This window comes from Neolamprologus multifasciatus, chromosome 14 (assembly GCF_963576455.1).
Source record: "Neolamprologus multifasciatus chromosome 14, fNeoMul1.2, whole genome shotgun sequence".
In the NCBI taxonomy this organism is placed as follows: domain Eukaryota; kingdom Metazoa; phylum Chordata; class Actinopteri; order Cichliformes; family Cichlidae; genus Neolamprologus; species Neolamprologus multifasciatus.
The window spans coordinates 39,879,532-39,902,622 of NC_140452.1; the positions used below are offsets into that span (position 1 = coordinate 39,879,532).

The 23,091-nt window shown below is 37.7% G+C and overlaps 1 protein-coding gene across 4 annotated transcripts in view; it reads right to left on the minus strand.

The window, feature by feature from the left end:
* Positions 1–1,101: 1,101 nt before the first annotated feature.
* nlrx1 (NLR family member X1) overlaps positions 1,102–23,091 on the minus strand; it is a 36,363-nt gene continuing 14,373 nt past the window's right edge. For all 4 annotated transcript variants that reach the window (XM_085130395.1, XM_085130394.1, XM_085130396.1 and 1 more), the window contains 8 exons: positions 14,228–14,459; positions 10,824–11,988; positions 10,356–10,539; positions 9,011–9,106; positions 8,083–8,169; positions 4,991–5,242; positions 4,170–4,374; positions 1,102–1,650 (listed from right to left, as the gene is read on the minus strand). In XM_085130395.1, coding sequence (XP_084986521.1) covers positions 1,513–1,650; positions 4,170–4,374; positions 4,991–5,242; positions 8,083–8,169; positions 9,011–9,106; positions 10,356–10,539; positions 10,824–11,988; positions 14,228–14,459 — 2,359 coding nt within the window. In that variant the 3' untranslated portion in view covers positions 1,102–1,512. The remainder of the gene's footprint in view (positions 1,651–4,169; positions 4,375–4,990; positions 5,243–8,082; positions 8,170–9,010; positions 9,107–10,355; positions 10,540–10,823; positions 11,989–14,227; positions 14,460–23,091) is intronic.

Below are 23,091 nucleotides of genomic sequence, written 5' to 3' on the forward strand. Positions count from 1 at the left end.
CTTGAAAAATTATATAATGAAACTTGTATGTTTTGGATACTTACTAAAACAATATATGAAAGTAATGAGAAAGTGGCCACTTTCATGAGTAAATCATGTAAGCCTTATATGATTTACTCATTAAAGTGGCCACTTTCATGAGTTAAGTCATATAATTTTTTACTATTTCTTTTCCATATGGGTTATTTTGTGCAAAAAAGACTCATTTCATGAAGATGATATATAAAAACAGACTTTCACTCAAGGCAACCAAATGTCTCAATGCTTCGGCCTCATATGACAATGACAAAACCGCATGTCCTTTACCTCTCTCTTTCTTGTGCCTGCTAATACAAGGAAATTCATTTCAATTATTAATGTGAAATAAATCAAAAATGTGCTCTTTAAAAGCAACTTTAAATGACAAACTATTCAACTGAAAATTCACAATCCAGTCACATGTGGAGCGCCTCACACATTAAAGCCATACAGTTTGATTGTGTTTGGGTCTTTTAAATGGTTATGAATAGTGCAGTGTAGTTTTTACTGAAGAATCAAGAGCAAAATCTCTTCTACAGTGATGAAACTATATCTCCTAGACCAGAGGTGTCAAAACTATTTTACATCAAGGGTCACATACAGCCCACTTTGATCTTAAGTAGCCGGACCAGTGAAACTGTCTTTCCGTCAGTGTAAAGAAGTTAAATCTTTAACTGTTTTTCTACATAATCAAGAAAAAAACAGCTGTGACATAGAAAGAAATCTGTCAGCATGAGTCTTTGGACTTTAACTGTACAAAATAAATGTGTAAGATTACAGAAAAGGTTTGGGTAGCTCATTGCCTGGACTGTGATTGATTGATTGATTGATTGATTAATTGGTAATTTATTTCAACATGTGAACAATATACAAGTACATTTAGAAAAGAAAATAAGAGAGAAAAAACTACTATACAAATTACATACAAAAAAAACGTTCTGATTAATTTACATGTTGAAAGGGAGTGGGAAGAAGTAAACACTGTCAGTTTTTTGTTGTTGTTGTTTCTTAAATTAAACTGTAATTGTAAAAAAAAAACCACACACAAACATTTCTATTTTAGAAAGTGAAAATCAGAAACTATTTTGTCATTTAATTGTTTATTGCTTAATTACTTTGCATAGTATGAATGGCCTCCCTATCTTCTTTTTTCAACCTGGACAACTTTTATTACTTTCCCTCATCCCCTGGACCTTTAAGGGGAATGTAACACATGATTGTCTGCATGGTGTACCTATCATAATAAAGCCCAACCCCTGTCTGCATGAATTCTCAGCAGGGCTGAAGATTCAGCTCCCACATACAGACCACATCAATAACTGACAAATGAAATTATTTTGCTGGCTAGAAAGAATTGCATTGTGGGCCTGATATAGTCCGCTGGCCTGTTCTAAAACCCCTGTCCTACACTCTTAGTCGTTGCTGTTTGAAGATTCTCCTATTTGGATTCATCCTATTCAAACTTGAACACTCATTTCCTAATCACCTCCTGGGTTACTTTTTGGAGGAAGGTAAATTGTCCTCAAACATCTTTAGAATTTTCCGGACTCCCTTCTCAACTCTGCGGAAATGTAGCCTCTTCCAGAGGCTCTGCTGCTGTTGACGCCCCCCCTCCAGATCCTCGAGAAAGACCTGCAAAAAAGAACAAAGGGCCACTGGTTTTACTGACACACACCTGACAATCAATCTTTTTTGTGCATTTCCCCTCATCAATTTTAAGTTGGGTGTTTGTGCATGTAAAATGACACAAATTTAATTCTGCAAATCTAATTCATATCTTAAGGTCACTAATCCAATTATCCCTGTTCTCTGACAACATGAGTGAGGTGTCTCACTAGGAAAAAATGCTGCTCAATGCCATCTTCAGAAGCATATATGTCATAACACTAACAAAAACTTTCTGGCAGTCAGGATGCTTTTCTGTAAAACACAAACAAACAAACAAACAAAAAAAACATCTAAACCTGGATCTCTAATATTTCAAATTCCTACATTCCTACATTATAAATGCAACAGGAGTGCCAGCTTAACAGTACTGGTAAGTGAGTTAAAGACAGACCTTGGTCATCATATCACAGCTCATGTCTGCCAGACACCTATTCAGGTGCTAATGCTCAGGAGGGAAAACAGAGGGGAATAAAATGCCCTTAAAGCCAAGGGGTAGAAATGTGTGTCACTAACTGGATGTCATGATCCTGGGTCTTTGACCCACTGTCTTGTGTTTTCAAGGTTGCTTTTTTAATGAAATATTTTCTGTTTGAATCTTGGCTTGCTTGCTGTTTCTTCCCTAGAACGGTGATACTGTTTATTTAGACATTGAGTTTTCTTGAGTCTTGAGACTAAAGAAGTCACTTGGGTGAGTGGGAAAATGTTTCTTCCTTTGAAAAGACAATATCTAGATGAATTAACTTGGGGTTTATGGATGGCAAGTATCATAACACTTGTTTATTAACTTATTGAGGATATCCTGAACCGTTGTTTTTGATACTGTTAGCTGGTGTAAGCAAAACTGGAATCTAACAGACTTGTTAAGACTTAAACACTATCCAAATAAACCCTTATATGATGTGAATAAGTAAGCATGCTTACGTGGGTTTTCATGTTTCAGAAACTCCAGTTTAGAAGGTAGGCTTGAGGTAATAATGAAAATATATGCATACAAATGTGGAATTGCTACATATAAACTTAAAACATAAAGCAAAGATTTTTTTATTTGGTTACTTGTTTGTTATAATAATGCTTCTTAGCAATATATCATATACCGTTGGTGTCAAACTCATTTTAGTTGTGGGTAACATACAGCCCACTTTGATCTTAAGCAGCCAGACCAGTAAATTCTCCATTCTGTCAGTGTAAAGAAGTTACATATTTAACTGTTATTCTACATGATAAAGAAAAAGCTGCTGTAAAAAACAAAGAAAGCTGTCAGCACGACTCGTTGGACTTAAATCGTAAGAAATAAATGTGTAGAATGTCAGAAAAACTTGTGGTAGCTCATTGCCCAGACTCTCCAGTTTTTGTGTTTGTTTGTTTTGGGGTTTTTTTTTTTTTTTTTTATAAACTGTAGCTGTAACCCTCCCCCAGAAATGTCTGTAATAGAAAAAAAATTTTATTAGAAATATAGCATTTTGTATATTTATTATAAGTGTTTGCAATTTGGCATAATTTGTGAAAGGTTACATTTCTTCATTATTAAATTTATTATTATAGTGGTCTGTGACACTCAGACACTGAGCCATGGCTCTGCAGACATTTCTGCATCTCTGCCATTCAAAGATACTTTGTAAAATTTATTTTATGCAAAATTTAATAGTCAACTATAAATTGAGTCTTTCTCAAGAAAGCAATTTTGTATTCAGTGTTTTCATAAAAGCCTTATTTTTATGGATATGCAACTACTAGGAAGAATGCACATGAGGTTTAAGGCCTGGACAAGTTTGAAACCTTTTGTCCTCCTCTACGGTGGCCCCGAGAGGCCAAACTGACTGCAACTTAAGAAAACACCAGCAATAAGAAAAATGCTGCAAAAGCACACAAAACACAACAGAAATAGGAAAAAAAGAAAACAGAAATAGGAAAAACGACAACGGAAATGGGGGAAAAAAAACAGATTTCCACAAGCACGAGGGAAGTGTTTCTGGGGAGACAATAACCCAATGTTTTTGTGTTGTCTTTGGATTGGATAGTTGAGTTGAGTGCCAAGGGGTACACGCTGGGCACGCTGGGTGGACTCAGGTTGTATGCAGACCCTGGTCCACCAAAACGTGGTTCAGCCTGGAGCATTGTTGGAAGCAGAACTACATGTGTAGTTGGTGCCTTTAAAAAATATTATGTGGTGCTAGTAGAAATTAAAATAAAAAGCAAAACATCGGCTGCTGTTAGATTCTGCCTTATACAACCTATAAATGTGGAATGGATTGGCCTAGATTTAATAAAGTGGTGGGACGATGTTTGCAGGTGAAAAACACCAGCTGGCTGGTCTCTCATGTCTTGTTTATAAACACTTAAACACAAGTATCTTAAAAATACTGAGCTTAACCTATTATTTAAAAAAAATAACAGGCTTTTAAAAACCCACACAGTATGAATCCTTTTTTAAATGACATGTTTTATGTACATTTTTACATTTACATTGTACTGTATGTATATACCTTTAGTTGCTGTATGACATGCTGCTGATCCCAGGATGAGGAGTTCTCTCGTATAACACTGAGAATGTTCCGCCAGTTCTCAGAGAGGTCTGTCCCTTCAGTGACAGAAGCCAGGACCTTGACCCGTTGGCCACTGTGGCTACGGGGAACACCTCGGGCATACAGGGACTGCTTCGCCACTTTACTGAGAGGGTTCAAATATAAACTGCACAAAGACATGGACAAAAAAAAATTCTGTAGGGCTTGCATGAAAGACTGCATGCTTTTAGTGCGTCTATGAGGCCTTTTGCATTTCACCATATGTAGTCCATTTTAAAATGTTCTTGGTCTCACTCACAGGAGTAATAAATTGATAAATTCTATCAATTATCTGATGACACAATATCAGGATTCCCAAAAGGTTGATTCTGTTCATCTGGACGTAGCGTTTTCAGTGGGAGAAATGTTTTGTCACTCATCCAAATGACTTCTTCTGTCTGAAGAAGACAAAATGTTTCTCCCACTGAAAACGCTACGTCCAGATGAACAGAATCAGCCTATTGGGATTTACTTACCTGGACTTACAACTTACATTACGCATGCATCAAAACAATATCAGGGTTTATAATTCAATATATGCCAAACTGTAAGTAAGGTGCTTTTTTCATGTAACGAAAACTTTCAGTGTTCTATGAAAAAAATAAAAATAAAAAAATATTTATAATGCAAAAGGGACAGTGGAATCAGAATTTATTTATAATGTAGTCTATGCAATACAACATTATAGCACAACTAAACCTCAAAGAAATGTTGAGCTTCGGATATAGTGAGAAGTTTCTTACTGTACAGTCTGAATGCTGGGATGTTCTCTACAGGCATCTACCAGAAGTAGAGCTGCGTCGTCTCCAATATTGTTATAGGCCACGTTGAGCTCCTGGAGTCTTCTGTGTTTTTGGAGCCTCTTAGCCAGATCCAGGACACCCTCATCCCCCAGTCCAGTGTGCATCAGGGACAAGTTTGTCAGGGACTGATTCTCTGGCAGGGCTTCCACCAGGATTTGGACTCCAGACTCCAGAAGAGGGTTGTCGCACAATCTGAAGAACACAATGGAATAATATGGCATTTCTGGTTTGGTCTAGGACTAAGAATAAACTCCATGTGCAAATAAAGGTGTTAACCAGGGCTTTGTAGCAAAAATATAGGCTAAGGACTGTAACTCTGGTCAGTAGCTAATTGATGATCAGAAAAAAGTAATAATAAATAAACCACAATCCAATGGCCAGGTCATTCGAATTGACACTGAAAGTAACAATAAATGAATGTGAATAAAATAGCACAATCAATTCTCTAGAAGCAACCGTACAGGCAGAACAGTATGTGACTTTCCTCTGATTTAGATGACTTTGCTCAATGTTGAGTGAAACACTGTTGTCAAAAGAAGAGGGGATGCTACACAGTGATAAATCTTTCCCATATATAATTAATGTGGAAGAAAGACATTTAGCAAACTGATGTCAATTGAGATGTTAGTTTGCTCTTTTAAACCATTATGTCATAAAAAAGAGAAAAAAAGAACAACATGTTCAGAGTAAATTTGATTAATAACCATTGACATGTCAAACATAAGTCCAAAGATATAAAATTTCATAGACTGACAAATTTGACTCTTTTTGGAAGGTGAAGTTCAACTTTAGTATTACACTGTAGAGCACCCTTGAACTGTGGATCAAGGTCCAGCTTGTGTGCCATTATATTGTTTTGAGGAAGAAAAAAAGAAGAAATCAAAACAAAAAGAAAATGAACACGGTGCTTGTCATTATCGAGACTTTTCCCAGCAAATGTCTGTTAACACATCAAACAACTCAGAAAGATTACACTTAAACCTGTGGTGAGTCACAGGTTTAAGTGTAATCTTACAGGTGAGTCTCTTTACGGTCTTCAGACTTTCCTTAGACAACAAGGAAAAACATGGATTCACTAAATTTATGACTCTGTTATTAAGCTTAGCTGAGCTGAATTCTTAATTCTGTCTGTTATTTCGACTGTCTCCCAGATTAGGCTGGTAGCTTTTAGTTCGTCTATGAGACTCCATGTCTGTTTGGGTTTTCCCAACATTTTCTTCATGTTCCTGGTAGCTTTTAGTTTTATGTGTGCCAAATAAGAAGCATCATTTGATATACCCCCCCCCCCACCCACCCCCAAAAAAACAAAAAACAAAACAAAACAAAACAAAACATAATGAACAGCTGTCAAACAAAGCATAAGACACCTTAACAAAGGTTGACCTATTCAGTCCTGATCAAAAGTTTAAAACCACCATATTTTGCATGGTTGGATCTTAACAAGGTTCCAAGTAGGGCTGCAAGATGCTACAAGAAGAAATGGGAGAGAGACAAAACATTTCTTTCAGCATGCAAATTTATTAAAGAACCAGACAAAAGCGCGTTGCTAGGACTGATCTGAGGCAAATTTCATTTCAAAAGACTACCCAACAGAAGCCTTGATAAAAGCGTGGTTTTGTGCAAAGTGTACAAAAAAGAATTTGTATACCACCAAAGTACTTCAACCTTATGGTACCATCTAAACGCAAAACACGTTGCCGCGAGCACAGAAACTGTGGGAGCTGTTAGCGCTAGCAGTCCCAGTTTGAGTACCAACAAAAGGTGTCGGCAGCCCAAACGTGATGAAATGACTCGTTTCAGGAACAAAATTAGTAAGTCAACATCGGACAAACTTACAAATTCTCTTCCAAAATGGATTACTCTGGACTGTAGACCACTATCAGTGGTAGAACATAGGAGGTTAGAAAATGTGCTACTGTTAGCGTCATGAGATCCAACTTTCCGACTAACTATTTCAAGTAAAAATCAGCAGCTTTATGACACTGAAAAGCAAGCAAAATAGATGCATTACAGACAGCCCTGCTCATATGGAGGAACTACACCAGGAGCAAACAAGACTGGGGCAACAGAAAGAGCCACTCATACAGGATTTTTCCACACGGTGGAATTCAATGCTGGATACGGTTTATGGTCTACTAAAGAATCAAGAGGCTGTTTTTGCTGCTTTAGACAAACAAAGCACAAGCTAGTCATTTTAACTCCATCAAAGCTGGTAAAACTCCAAAAGCTGGTAACTGTTCTTGAGCCATGCAGGTAAATAAAACTAGTTTTTAACTTATTGTTACCGTTTCTTCAAAAAGCTCTATAGTTGACAGTTATTGTGTAGATTAATAATTACTTTCTTGTACTGTCTGATTGAGCTTCTTGGAGGTGAGACATATGTCTCATGTTCAGTGGTTTTATCTTCTGCCACCTGCATCACACCATGGAGGTCTCCAATGATGACTCAAACACATGGTGAAATTTATTCTGCCTTTGTAAAAGACCTATCTCAACTTGTAGCTACACGCAACCATCAGTGGCCCTATTTTGGCTAGTGATATTATTTTTGTTTCTCTGTTTTATCAATTGAAATGCAGTTTAAAGAGCTTGAGTTTATAATATTCATGACCATGTCCATGATTCTGTCACCCACTAAAACCCTTTTTAATTTAAAAAAAAAAACATATGCGCTTTGGGGCATATTTTCTTGTCCAATTAATTTATTACTATGCCCATAATTATTTGGCTTAATTTTTTTTTTAATAAAGTCCCACCCCTAAACTCCTTGGAATTCAAGTTTCAATTGATGTTCTGACATTCTGGTAGTGTCTTACTTGTACCGTGTTTGCAGTTGCAATGTAAAACCAAGTTGTGCAACTTTTTCCTAATTTTTCCAATACTTATGCATTTTCCTATTATGCAATCAAATTCTGAAATCTATTTCTTTTAATTTTATAATTTAATGTCAGTGCCAAAGTAAAGACATGACTCATTTGGTTACATACATTTGGGCTAAAAACATCAAAACTGGAATAAAAGTAGAGTCTTACTTCAGAGATCTAATAACACTCCTGGGATCTAGCAGTAGGTCTCTCAGCAGACTGCAGGACTCAGGACCAAGGGTGTTAAACTGCAGACTGAAGACAACAGAGACAATTACATGCGCGCACACACACACACACACACACACACACACACATACATATATATATATATATATATATATATATATATATATATAGATAGATAGATAGATATAGATAAATAGATATAAATTCTAATTAAAATTAGAATTTATATATTAAATTAGAATTTAGAAATAAATGTTGTATTCCAATGTACTAGTATAATTTATTACAATGTTATAAAAATATTTCAATTTATTCATTTATTTAATTTTATTTATTTATTTTAATTATTTATTAATTTTTTCAAACCACTACTACAGTATAGTATCTATTATTCTACTTAATATACAGAGAGTCTGTTCTTTTGCCAACCCTGCTCATTGATGGTATGTATAATGTTGGTATGTGTATGGGTCAGTGTAATGCTGGACCCATTCATAACCCATTTTTGTCTTCTAGCTGACGGAACAAGGTCAAGATTTTACAGTTAATAACGCCATCTATTGTGCCCTCAATGCAGTCAACTCATCCTGTACCCTTAGAAGAGAAACAGTACCACACAGGCAGGGCACCCTGAGGGGAGCTGGGTTGTAGGGGATCAAATATTTCAAACTTTTTAGCAGCATGTTTTTCTGAATCTGATGCTAGATTATAATGAAACAACCATAACTACCATTGGGTAAGTGCATCATGCCATTGTAACATCCAACACAAAATAAAAGCAGTTCTAGTAGCTATAATAGTACCATCTTTAACATTCACCATCATGCAATATGCATCATGCATCATGAACTCAGGTTGCTTTTTATTTTGCAAGCAACAAGATCATATATTAAGTTTCAAGTCTCACTTGAGGTTGTATGTGTGTCTGAAGGCAGGGCACAGCATCTGAAGCATGTCATTAGTCAGGAGACAGGAGGATAGGTCCAGTTCTTCAAGGTAGTAACTGTAACAAAGCACCACAAGATGGTTAAAAAAAATCAATAACGAAAAACAAATAGACAGCTCCTTTGTATCCACATACACAGTCTCATATCAGCAGTATATATACAATATACACTATTAAAATTGAAGTAATAACTATGACCCCAATGGCAAACATTTTGGGATGCTGTGTAGTGACTCTATTGTCGAATAATTGCACTCTTCACCCTTTCCTTATGGCAGATAGGGCCAAGAGCTTTATAGAAACCTTTTTTCTGCTGCTTATATTAGAAATCTCATTCTTTTGCCGTCTACCCAAAATGTCTCTGCATAAGTGAGTGTTGAGTCAGACTCAGGAATTCCAGAAATCACTGTCTGTGATAACAGTTTGCAATGTCATCAACAGATGTAGGTTAGAGGCTAAAAAATACAAAACCAATTTTTAGGTCCACAGTTTTGGGAAATGGTTGTTTCTCTGCCATTACTTGCCAGAATTTGTAGACTGTAGACTCCCTAGGCCGAATCTTCAGATGAAGTCTGCTATTCATCGCAAGAACTACAGGAAGTAACTTTCAGTGAGAGGCCTATTCTAGGCCTATATTCTCTTATTTGTTATATTAGTTAAAGTTATACCCGATTATACTCTGATCATTATTCAGCAATTAACCATAATTAACTATCAGCAAAATTACATATGAATTATGTTTCTGTGGTCACAAATTACAACACTTAATACCATTTCTCTTATTCGGAATTATGCATAATGATGGGTTGGTGACACATTTTTTGTCTTTCACATTCCTGCAACCACAGAGACACTAATCTGCCAAGGTTGAAGTTGGATCATGTCTATGCACATAAAATCCAGATATGATAATAATTTCCATTACACAAGTCTCGTCTCATTTAATATATTAATGAGACTTTTACATTGGTTGATATCTTTGATTAACAACACAAATTATTTACTGTTAGCAAAAGCACAAATAGAGACCTTTTGCCTGCATTTCACCTGTATTTATGTATACATCTATCTGCCTAGCACTTTTACTTTGAGTTTTTATGTTCATTTAAGTGTTTGTTTTACAGTATGTTTCACATTAAGTACCAAAGCAATTTCCTAATGTTGTATACCTTCTCAACATTTGGCAATAAAACCCTTTCTGATTCTGATTCTTTTACCATCTCTCGGATGTAAAAGATGTATTTCCACCTCTTTTGACATAACATACACAGTCAGTCAATCTCTAATCCTTCAAATAATAATTTACCTTGCGGGGGTGCAGGAAAGCACAGAACTCAGTATGAAACATTTAAGTGAAGTCATACGAATGTTGGTGAGGCGGATAGCTCTGATTGAAGCTACAACCTCTGCAGTCAGTCTGGGGTTCTGGAACTCATATAGAAGGACCAACAGATCCATCAGCTCTTCTGGTGGTTGTGGCTTGTTAAGCTCTAGTATCAAAAGAACACATACTACATGAAAATATGCAATATGGTTGCCATACACCAATTACAGACACAATTTCTATCTTTAGAGTTCATTTATCCCATATCACATAAATGTTTACAAGTAAATCTGAGTTTTATGTTCAGTTTCTTGTTTTCTAATACTTTTGTAAAGTTCTAACGATAAATATTAGTTTTGTAACTGTTAAAGCTTTAGCAATTACAGAACATTACTCTGTAGGCAGATTAAGTACTTTGTTTCACAAAAGAACGTTTTGGGTTTTTTTTACCTCTAACAAGGTATTTCCTAATGGCACGGGTGATCTGGGCCACAGTGGTGCTTTGAATGCTGCAGCCAAGTTGTTGGAGAAGCACACGGTTACCATAGTGCAATAGCCCACCCATGAAGATAGGGTACAGCTCAAAAGTTTGACGTTCACTGTCCTGCTGTTGCTTTGGGCCATGGACTCCTACAAGGTTTTGCTCTACCTGGTCAAGGACATCATCGTTGTAGCTATCCTCAGTGTGGAACTGCTCAGCTGCCATTGTTCTGGCTATACTGCCTTTGTTGAGACTGCTGATTTTCTCAAAGAGCTTTGGAAAAAGCTTAAGAAGATTGAATACTGCAAAAATTCGGAGGGGAATTAACTTAGAAAAGATGTTAACAAGGGCATTGACATCCTCACTTGCCTGACCAATGGCTACAGACACTTTCTTGGTGAGCTTCTCAAGAGCGGATTTGTTCTCTCCTAGAACTACATAGAGTGCTGCCAGGTATTCTTGCATGGCTGGGACAGCAAACACATACTGCCTCTCATTGTTTTCCCTTAGGTCTTGTGATATAGATTTACCACTTTCTATGGAAGGAGCCAAAAAGAAGTCTAGTACATCGGTGCGGAACATGGCCAGCTGATGAAGCTCCTCATCTGTCTTTGTCTTCCCTCCTATCCACTGCTCTAGTTCTGCTTCTGAGAAGGATGTGCGTTTGTATGTCACACCTTCAAATGCAAGCTTACCTACTGTACGGACAACATATAACATCAGAGAACTTTGGCGTTCCTGAATGGGCATGTTCGTCCCTGCTCCTGTACCGAGCACTTCACCCCCAAAATTGAGCCTGAGGAAACTTGTGTATATGCCAGTTAGAGTGCGGATGGGGGCTTTGGTATTGGTAAAACGCAGAAAGTGTAAGGTTGCACAGGTGAGCCAGCAGTACGATGGAAGGAAACATGCAGCAGCAAGTTGGCTTTCTCTCTGGAGGTTGAGGTAAAGCATTTCTACAAGATCCTGGGCCTCTTGGTTATGTGCAGTATCACTCTGCTTTAGAAGACGACTGGTGAAGTACGCCCGCTGGCGTGATGGGTCATTAAAACCACGTATCTGTGCGTAACGAGTAACATACTTCTGAGGGATACAGTCCAAAGCAGACAGTCTTGTCGTAATCAAGATGCTGGCCTGTGAAACATATAAAGTAGACAATAAGTGCCATTTACAAACAGTGGGACTTACAATCTAACAAACAAGGCTGAAAATTCACACCACACTTCAGTTCAATTAAATTTTATTTATACAGCGCCAAATCACAATAGTTGCCTCAAGGCATTTGGAACGACAAAGCTATCTGGATCTAAATTACTCGTTATACTTTCTTAAGAACATGATGTATTTGAAGTGTTTTTAGTTTTTATTTTCAACGGGTTTGAAATAGAGATGGCACGATACCACTTTTTTGTGTCCGATACCGATATCATAAATTTGGATATCTGCCGATACCGATATGAATCCGATATAGTGTGTTTTTTAATCAACAAAAATGTTTTTTTAATATCTTGCTGCTTTTTGTATAAGTTCATACTCAAGTTAAAAAACAACAACAACACTAAAGCTATTCTGTTATACCTGTATGTAAAAAAACACACACACTGCACCCAAAATATTTCATAGATCAGCAACACTGATCAATCTAATAAAGTTAAACCTGCACCATCCTTCCTATTCTGGTATTTTAAAGAGTACTTAGCAGAAATATTAAGCAACCTAACTAATAGGGTTGCAAACTCCCAGCAAAAGAAAATAGGGAACCACCCTCTTCCTCATGATGCTTAATCAATGTAATCAACTTTAATTTGATGCAGGGTGAAAAAAATTCACAGAAATAAATTATTTTTCAAGAATAATTAAATAGATTCAACATCTTTCTTCAACAGAATTGCAGAATTCACAGATGGTACTTTCCCAAAGGAAAAAGTACTATAGCTTACTCGGGTATATTAGACTTAACAGTTATTATATACAGTAATGGACTTCTATACATTTTACATCAGATTAAAACTTTGGGTGTAAAATTCAGATAATTATTAAATAATTAAAAGCTAGATATTTTAAATGAGAATAAAAAAGAAAAGTATGTCTTTGTGCCCCCTTTTCCCTGTTCATGCCCTATCGGCCCCCCTGGCTAAACTTTGCTAGATCCGCCCCTGCACAGTTACCAGCCGTCAGCTGCATAGAAAAAGATCCTGGTCTAGAAAGTAATATTAAATAAATTCTAACAACAGCTTAATAGTGCTGCTGTTGTTCAGCCGCTGGTTTCCTCTTTCTGGTGCAAAGTGGGCCAAAAACAAAGAAGAGAGACGGACTCGCGACAGAAAGGCCGATCAGCTGATCATTAAGCAGTTTCACGATTGAAGTAGCAGAGGGAGGAAGAGAGAGGCAGTTGCTCTTTAAATCGGTTGTTAAGCTTAACGCGGGAATGCTTTAGAAACATTCAGAGATGAACTTACACACTTGCTTTACTTCTATCTGAGATAACTTCCTCGGAGATAAAATGTTTGCTAGCAGGCTACAAATACACACAGCCGCTCTATCACGTGACCACACTGCTCCGACGTGCTACGGTTATGAGCCGAGTTACGCCATGTCGCAAGTTTTTTGAGGTGCTTTTTTGATATTTAATGGATCGGATTACATTTTTTATTTCTCTCCGATATCCGATCCAGTAATTTAGGTCAGTATCGGACCGATACCGATACGTAATATCGGATCGGTCCATCTCTAGTTTGAAATCACAATCCTCTGCCCAATAATCCTGCGCTTCTATATTCCAGTACTAGACAGAAGTGATTAACTTTTTAAGTCAAAGTTGGACTTAAGGCCACGACTGGTCAAATTTTCCAATCCTAACTGTTTGATTAATCCAAACAGACACATGCCGCCAGTAACATAACATCTCAAGCATAAGTCATAACAGTCAGGGTGCAGCCTCCGTGTCTACCTGTTCATGTTTCTAAAGTAGAATTACTCTGGTAATCGATTTAAAGTCGCTTTGCGCTTGTTTTCATCTTTATTTTGTGTTCACACCTAAATACTAAGAGAATGATCACAGGATGTAAAACGTAGTAGAACAAATCTCTCCTAGGATTAACTAACGTACTGCATTAAAAACTGCATGTGTTCAGTGTAATATGTGTAATATTAAAAAGAAATATGATTTTTTTTTTCATTATTAGCATACTTTTCTAAACTCACTCTTTTGCTAAATATTACTTTTATTCATTTTGCTTGTAGTTTTAAATAAAAGACAAGAACCTGGTTAGATTTGAAATGAAACAAAAACCTGGAGTGGGGGTACATATTAGCTTTAGCCATTTTTTGTTTAATCACTACCTTTAGTTAACCCCTTTTAGTTTTTTCTTACCTCAGGCAACAGATACTTTCTTAGCAGGTTTACCACAACTACACTCGGAGGCAGTCCCTCATTAGGATCACTGCAAAGCTCTGAGGCTCCAATTCGGAAATCCAGTTGCATCTTTTCCATTCCGTTGAAAAGGAAGAGCACATCCTTGGCCTGTTTTCCCTCCCCACTTAGAAGGGGGTGTTTTTTCAGGTGTAGGTACTTCCTGCTCACCAGGTCTCTTAGAGACGTAACCCTGTGTAAAAGAGAATCTGAGTCTTTAGAATCATAAAATAACAATGTGACACTTTGGGTTGCTAAATTTATCAATCAAATGAAATTATAGAAGAATACAAAAAAAATGATTGATATTGCAATATTTTCAGATTATTTTGGTACTAGCACACTCCCAGTAACGCTGTTAGAAAATTAAAAAAAAAAAAAAAGCATTCTTTTAATTCAAGGTTAGAGATAGTAAAGGCCAACATTTTGCTTCTTTTGCCGAAATGACCGCCTTCTCATAAAAGTTGACACTTGAAATTATGCAGCAAAACTGCTTTAACATGCAAGCACAATCATTCAGCTGATTTTGAAGTTGAATTTGTTGTTGAAGTTTATCTCAACATAGCATTTACAGGCAGAAGAAACATTTTGCCACACATTATTTAGATGATGTCCACCCACAAAAGCCTATCCAGCAGGCCTGGATGAAAAGGCATTAGGCCAGGTCATCAACTAATTAGAAGGTTGTTGGACAATTGTTTCTGTTGAGCATTTGTGCAAAAATCACTAAGAATAGATTAGTGTATTGTCTGTGATCATCTAGCCTGCTTCTGCTTGTAGTGCTCTGAGGTTTACTTTTTGTGGTTTTAAAAACCTGAATTCAACATAAGATGTTTAATGAGTTGTGCTGGCTTATTTCTATCCACGACTACACTGACATTATACTGTCAATGAATCTGAGCATTATCAGCTTAAATTCAAATTATTCTCTACCACAGTTGATTTAACTTAAGTCTTAACATAAGCACTGCACTGTGCACCAGTCCAACACAGTGCTTCATTGTAAATCTGTTAGAGTACAGTAAGCCAACGTGTTTGTCCTGCACTAAACTGAAGAATATTTTCATTTAGCATATGAAAAACACAAAGTTAGTATAATTCAGTTCGTTTTGCAGGACGTTTCTCAATATCAAAAAGCAAAACTTCAAATTATATTCAGATCCAATATCTAATTTAACAAATGAGAACTTACAGTTTATCTGGCAAACTGTAGATAAATGACCTTAACAGATACTTGTTAAGCTCATAGAAATTTTCGTTTTGGAATTTTTCTGCCACTTAAAAGTAAATGATACTTGTATATAGTTGTTCCTCTTCAGTAGGACCGACTTTCATGTGTTACTATTGATTGGGGCAAATTACTTTAACGTTTGAACGCTCAGTGACATGAAATAATAGCTCCCCCAGAAAGGGGTGGAGTGCCAACTCTGGGTCACAGACAAGTTGTTACCCCAACTGGCGGAATTTAAGAATATTGGGATTGCGGATACAGGTGGCAGAAATGAGCTTTTTCTCAAGGGTGGGTGGCTTCCTCCTTAGAGATGGTGTAAGGACCTCAGCCATTCAGGGGATGCATTTCCTGCCAGAGTGCCAGCTGGTGAACCAGCCAGCCATTCCAAAACTGCCCTTGCACCTACTACCTTTAATGGACATCCTGTTTGAGCGCATCAGTATGCACAACATCGGATATAATTTCACCAGAGTACACGTCTATATTGCTTTGTATTAGTTCCGGTGGATTACGCAATGTAAGCTCCAGAAGCAGTGCCACGACACACCATTTCTGCAAAGAGTGTAGCGCAGGCACTGTTTCAGTTAATTTCGCAAGTTAGCATTCTGAAAGAGATACTGACTGACTAGGACACATTATTCATGTCTAGCATACTAAAGGAGCTGTACAGGACTGACAGGGTGGTGGAACGGCCGAATAAGACTTCCAGTCCATGATTTTTAAGTTCATTCAAAAGGATGTTTACAGTGCAGGAGTCAACTCAGGTATCCACGGGACTTTCTCCCTTTGAATTACGGCTATTAGCAGGAAGCTACAAGGGCTGCTGGACCTAATTAGAAAAGACGGGGGGGGGGGGGGGGCGGGGGGGGGTATAGTCTAAACCCAGGGAAGAATTCAATTCGCGTTTTGGACCTGAGTGCAAAGCTACGCGAATTGGGGAGGTTATCATTTATTAGTCCTTTATTTATCCAGGTAAAAATTCTCATTGAGATTAAAATCTCATTTCCAAGAGAGACCTGGCATCATGGCAACAAAAGTCACATACCACATAGGTATATAACATTTAAAACAAATACAATATCCCATACCAACATGTGTAAAATATACAATAACAGATCAAATTAAGAGTACATTAAAAACAATCACACTGAGTAAAAGACCTGTTCTCTCATTCCTTTAAGACAGACTTAAACTCTCCCAAGGTAACCAATTCTGATAATTTCAGTTCCTTCTGCAGATTATTCCAGGAAGCAAGGGCAGCATATTTAAAAGCCTTTTCCCCCAATTCTGTTCTGATTTTTGGGACAATCAATTGTATGATATTGTGCGAACGAAGGCTATATTGGTTGTGGTTTTTACACATATAAACACATAAATAAGATGGAACCAGCCCAAGGAGAGATTTATAGATAAAGATCAACCAATGGGAGAGTCTGCGAATATGCAAAGATGGACATTTAGCAGCAGCATACAAAGAACAATGATGTACACGATTTCCATAGCCAGTAATAAAACGTAAAGCACAATGGTACACAGTATCCAACCTCGTAGGTTAGGTTAGGTAGTGGGCAGGTGCATTCATAAAAAGCAGGTCACCATAATCCAATAAAGGTAAAAAGATTGCACGAATCAAATTTTTTCTCACTTGGAGGGAGAAACAGGATTGGTTTCTAAAAAAGTAACCTAGTTTTAGTTTTAACTTCGACACAAGCCTTTAAATGTGAGTCTTAAATGACAAATTCTGATCTATAATGATCCCTAGATACTTGTAAGATGTGACCATTTCAATTTCAGTTCCTTGAATTGTTTTAATCTTAGGAGACGTAGCTAACAACTCTTTGCCATTTAAGAATAACATGAACTTGGATTTCTCTGGATTTAACACCAACTTAAGTTGAGTTAAATGGGACTGAACGACATCAAAGGCAGACTGCAGAAATTGCAGGGTTTGTGCTACTGAAGGGGATGAACTAGAGCTGGGCGATATATCGAGTTTTTAAAAAATATCGATATATTTTTATACGAGATATAAGATGTGACAATATCCTTTATATCGATATAGTCTATGTTACGTTATAACTATACTTGTGGAGCCGCAAGTTTGTCTCTCTTTCGTCCACTTTTGTCTTTACGCAACATTACTCGGCCTCGCCTCTCCTTCACTGAACACAACTCCCCCTCCTCCCCCATCGCTTCACCTGCAGGAAGCGGCAAGATGGACACGGCAAATCTCCGTTAACGAGTTACTGCGCATTGCCCCGTGCGTGGGGCTGGACGCCGTCAACGTGTTAGCTAGCTAACCACGCTAACGAGCTAACCACGCTAACGCCATGCAGCCCAGAGACGCTGCACAGCCTAAAATCCTTTCATTTTCTCAAAAGTTGACAGCGCGCCTTATGTATGAATTCTGGTTGTGCTTGATGGCCGCGAACTGATTTTATGTGGTACACAGCGCTCAGCAATCTATCAAAAAATGTTTTAGTACGACTTTGGTAAGCTACGGTGCTGCGCCGGTTGATGGATTGTCAGAGCATTACGGCTACCGAGGAGCCTCGCGGAGTGATACGTACTGTGCTTCAACGTAATATTACCCTACTGTGTATAAGGACCATAAATGGCACCTGTTAAGAGACGTGGTTACGAAGAGGATTTCAAACTCAATGCTGTCAGTCACACAGTAGAAGTTGGGAACAGAGCAGCTGTGAAATCTGTCTTTGTTACTATGCTCTGCGTCTTTTAGTTTACATTTTGACTGCACAATTGTGAGCTTTTTGTTATGCACAAAAACAACATTGTTTTCTTTTATTTATGGAGCATTATTATTTAATAAATGCTCATAATTTATTTTTGAGTAAATTTTATGTACATCTATGCTCTATGTTAATAAAAGTGCCTGTGTGACATCCGGGACACAGCTTTGACTAAGAACTCTCTTTTTGTTCTTACTTTATGTCAAAAATCGAGATATATATCTTATATCGCCGTCCAGGTAAAAAATATCGAGATATGAATTTTGGGTCATATCGCCCAGCCCTAGGATGAACAATAAATAATTGTATCATCTGCATAAAGATGAAATGCTGCATTTGACAAATTATCACAAAGGTTGTTTATGTAAAATGAAAATAGCAATGGCCCTAATATGGAGCCCTGCGGAACTCCTTTGGATACTGGGAGAAAAGAGGAAGAAGACCCGGCAGCATGGACACACTGTTTTCTTGCTGACAAGTAATTTGAAAACCAACTTACAGCATTTACAGATAGACCAATATTGTTTAGTCTATTTAATAAAATAGCATGGTCAACTGTATCAAAAACCTTTGACAAGTCAAGAAAAAGAGCAGCACAGGATTTTTTGCAGTCTATTGAATCAACAATGTCATTAACCACTTTAATAGCAGCAGTTATTGTGCTGTGTTGTTTTCTGAATCCTGACGGATGTTGGGAAAGAACTGAATTTTTGTCCAAAACGTCTTTCAGTTGTTCACTAATGAACTTTTCTAGAACTTTTGCTAGAACACACAATTTAGATATGGGCCTGTAATTATTAACATCTGAAGGATCACCTCCTTTCAGCAAAGGGAGAACATAGGCAGATTTCCATATTACAGGGATCTCACTGTTCGAGAGGCTAAGATTAAAAATGTAAGTTATTGGTTCTGCTATAAAATCTGCAGCCAACTTAAGAAAATAGGGATCAAGTTGATCTGGTCCTGCAGATTTATTTAGATCCAACAGATTTAAAGCCCGGTGGACCTCAAAAACATCATGAGAAAACGTGCTCCAGGCCCAGTAACATCAGCAGCTCCTGTACAACAGAGTAGGGCTGTTCGATATAACGGTATATATCAGATGATGATATAAAAACGTCTATCATTTCATTTTACGCTATCGTTTGGTGTCGCAAAATAAACTGTTTACGGCAATATTTTTTCATCATTTTGATGGTCACTGTAGTGGCTATATTAATTTCTCTTTCTCTTATATTTAATATAGCCACGCTACAGACGGACAAGCGCCTGTTTTTATGCATTGTCGTTAGTAACAACGACGGTAAAACCATTGCGTGTCCGCTTGTTTATTTTCCATATAAACCTTTCACAATAAAGCTCAAGATCCTGTTAAGACTTTTCAAAATAAACTGAATCACGTGAAAGAGCAGATTAGAAGTAAAAAAAGACCCGTCAGGTGCTAAAAAATAAACCTTAGACTCAAACGTTAGAACGGGCAACCCGCAGCACGCCGTGTAATAAATACAAAGAAAATGGCAGCCGTTACAACTTATGTCTAAAAATGTATCGTTTCATGCATCGGTCAAAACACTCGACTCCGGGTAAAGGCAGCTGGAAACACTTCCCGCAAGTCGAGCTGCCCGAGATTCACAGAATTTACAGAAAATTTTAAATTTTTGTGATCTATATCGTTATCGGGACGATAGAATTCTTATATTGGGATATGAGATTTTGGTCATATCACACAGCCCTATGTGGGATTGTGTGTGTGTGTGTGTGTGTGTGTGTGTGGGAGGGGGGGGAGGGAGGGGGGTGTCAGAAATGACTGAAAGATTAATAGGCTCTGTTTTGAGTTTTGTTCAAAAAGGAATGACTTCATATAGGGAAAAATATATATCACATATGCAGGACACCTTAAACTAGTTTTTTAAATAAGCAGAACAAAGTCGGGGCTGTATCAAGACACGAGGACTAAACCCCAATTCAACCAGACCCAGAACTGATCTGGAAATAAAACAGGACTACAACAGTTCAAAATCAGCACTACTTAGGATTTAACCAAGACAGGACCAGAATCAAAACTAGATGACAGTAGCACTAAAAATCATCATAGACCTGCACTACACTTATTTTTTAATTCTACCAAAGTCCACTATTTAGATTCAGAAACGTTTATATAATTATTTATCCTTGTTGTGCAAACAAGCCTGCATAACTTAATAAATATAGAATTTGAAAAATAACAAACCTAAAAAGAAACACTAGGTACGAGTAGGGATGGGTATCGAAAACCGGTTCTTGTTGAGAACCGGTTCCCACTGTTTCAATTCCTTGGAATCGTTTGCCATTTTTGCAAACGATTCCCTTATCAATTCCAGTCGCCCCGAATGACGTCACCACGTTGCGGAGCGTCGCTTACCTGGCAGGAAACATGGCGGCTCAAACGCTAAAAAGTTTGGTTATACTTTACGAGAACGGATGACAACAGGGCAACTTGCAATACTTGCAAAGTAGATATTTAATTTAAGGGAGGAAACACTACGAATATGCAAAAGCATTTGCTCACAAAACACGCGATAACCTTAAATGAATGTCGTGTTTTTAATTCCGCTCCGGACTCGTGAATCTCAACCCAGCAGCGGTGGTAACGTTTGCACGTCCTCTCCCGTTAATACGGCAGGTAAATAATCAACTAACAGTGCATATTATGTTAGCGCGATCTGCCTTATTACAAAACCTGCCATTACTGTGCATTTAGGTGACCACGATGAGACAGACAGACAGAGTCTGGCTCAGATGCTGGCAGTTCTCGCTGCAGTCTACCGGTAGCGTCTCCTTTCAGGCCAGGATAGACGAATGTCACCGAGCAGTGACTAAGTTTGTGGTCAAAGGCTTGCACCCATTTGCCACAGCAGATGCCCCCGATTTTCGGTAAGTGAATGTGTTTAATTGTAGGCAGGGACATTATTGGATATTCTTGTGTAATTGCTACAGAATAATTTATGTTATACTTTGTTATTGCTACAGAAGAATATTTATTTTATTATTTTACATTCACAATTTTTTTTCCTGGGGACCCTGTGACACCCCATTGAAGAGCCGTAGGTTGGATCTGTTAAGATCTCACTGTTGGGTTTGTAAGGCCATGTTACTCCTAAATTTCTATCTTGTTCAAAGAGAAGATATAAAACAAAGATCTAAGCTAATTGACCTTAGTGTTCTCCTTTTTAAAAAAAAAAAAATCGATAAGAGAATCGATAAAGAATCGAATCGTTAAACAGAATCGAAAATGGAATCGGAATCGTGAAAATCTTATCAATACCCATCCCTAGGTACGAGATACATGAGTACCTATGATACAGTGATACTTTTGGTAAACAACCATTTGACTAACATGTTCGGTGCGAACTGTGAGGAGGCGCTATCTAACCTCTGAAGTGGCTGCAAATTATACCAGGGTTTTAGATGAATGCCCCCCCTGTGATTTTAACTGCACCCTGCGATTTTATTTTTAATCATTTTAACAGCAAACTGAAGAAAAGCCTTGACTCCGTTGCTCCACTCACCACCAAAAAGATTAACGTAAAACATGCATCACCATGGAGAAACGAAGAAGTCAAAAAACTCAAGGGCAGCAGAAAGGAGATGGAGGAAAAATAAAAATGCAATCAACCGTCAAATACTTTGCGAGCAACTTAAAATGTACAATAATACACTAAGGAATTCAAGAAATTCATACTTTGCCAAAATAATTAGTAATAACAAAAATAATCCCAAGGTCGTCTTTTCTACCACAGATTATACCCAGATTTTACCAGCTCCCAAAGAACCCCCACAGACTCACTCTGCGAACAGTTTGCAGACCACTTCGGGGGAAAAATCAGCGCCATCAGATCTGATATTTTATCTTCTCGCGATATGATTTTAAACATATCTGAGGGCTCGATTGTATCTGAGGAGACACTGGACAGGTTTGTCGTGGTTAATGCTGAGAACCTTAAGAAAGTTTTCTCCACAGTGAGACCCACCACATGTCTTTTAGATCCAATCCCCTCTTTACTTTTTAAAACACTTTATGGATTTTTTGAAGTTGAGCTTGATGAATTGCTCTCTTCAGTTGGGTGTCTTCCCTGCTGCCTTTAAAACGGCGGTGGTGAGGCCCCTTCTGAAGAAGAGCAATTTGGATTGTAATGATTTTAATAATTACAGACCTGTATCCAACTTACCATTTTTAAGTAAAATTTTAGAAAAACTTGTTTTTATTCAGATTAATGATTTTTTGAATGATAGACAGATCCCGGAGATATTCCAGTCTGGATTTAGGGTGAACCACAGCACAGAGACTGCTCTCCTAAAGGTTTTAAATGATCGTAGATGTAACTGGGACTCCCAAAAGCTCTCAGTCCTGGTGCTACTGGATCTAAGCGCAGCCTTTAATACAGTAGACCACGCTATTATTTTAAACAGACTGAAACACATGGTGGGCCTCTCTGGTGCTGTACACAACTGGTTCACTTCCTGTCTCTCAGACAGAACTTTTATGGTGAGTATGGATATATGCTCCTCTAAGATCCATAAAATGACTTGTGGTGTGCCCCGAGGGTCGGTTTTAGGCCCTGTACTTTTTAATTAGTATAAGCTCCCTCTTGGCGGTGTCATCAGGAGGCATGGAGTCTTGAGGCGACATTTGTTGTGATTTGGCGCTATATAAATAAAATTGAATTGAATTGAATTGAATGGAGTGAACTTCCACAGTTACGCCGATGATACTCAGCTGTACATCTCCGTGTCTCCTGATGACACCAGACCAATGGATGCCCTTTTTAACTGTATTCTAGATATAAAATCTTGGATGGCAGAAA